General features: G+C 40.0%; 1 protein-coding gene across 1 annotated transcript in view; it reads right to left on the bottom strand.

The window, feature by feature from the left end:
* LOC103467057 (deleted in malignant brain tumors 1 protein-like) overlaps window positions 1–139 on the bottom strand; it is an 8,236-nt gene extending 8,097 nt beyond the window's left edge. Inside the window, exon 1 of the mRNA XM_017305632.1 lies at window positions 89–139. Within this exon, the coding sequence (XP_017161121.1) occupies window positions 89–139 (51 nt within the window). The remainder of the gene's footprint in view (window positions 1–88) is intronic.
* Window positions 140–581: the final 442 nt, after the last annotated feature.

Raw genomic sequence — 581 nt, 5'->3', positions numbered from 1 at the left:
TCAGTAATCCAGTTTCTTGGAACTGTTAATATGTCAGAAAAGCAAAGGCTGAAAAAGCTGCATTATTTCCCTCTGTAGCAGCTCTAACCTGATCCTCCAGGCCATCAGGAACATGGGTTGGAGGAGCAGGAACAAACATCGGCGAGGAAGAGAAAATGACGACTTGAGCTTGAAGTTTTGCTTTCTGCCATGACTGCAAATTCAGCAATTCGACAGGCTTCTGAGTTTCAAAGTATATCTAAAAGTATGATCAAAATCSTTTGAAAAGYCAAAAAGYTGCAGTTGCATTTCAGCTCAGTAAACCAGTCAAGGGRAAAAAAAACCTGCTGAGCCAAAATTGCAGAACAAACAGTGAACRRTGYCATCAAGTRATGTAGTGATAGTGGTCCTATCTCAACCAGAGATTCAAAGTCTGGATCCACACAAACACAACTTCTGGATCTTTCACCACACAATTCAAGAAAGACTGAAGATGTGATTACTGTTTTAACAAAACCCTCTTCAGTTCATCAGAATGTTTAAACAAGAAGTTAACAAAAAGAGTAACACAGGTGTAACACGGCCTGTACTATTTGGATGGC

Source organism: Poecilia reticulata, linkage group LG7 (genome assembly GCF_000633615.1).
Source record: "Poecilia reticulata strain Guanapo linkage group LG7, Guppy_female_1.0+MT, whole genome shotgun sequence".
NCBI classification, from domain to species: Eukaryota; Metazoa; Chordata; class Actinopteri; order Cyprinodontiformes; family Poeciliidae; genus Poecilia; species Poecilia reticulata.
The sequence above is the reverse complement of the archived record's forward strand: the minus strand, read 5'-3'. Positions and strand labels throughout refer to the sequence as shown.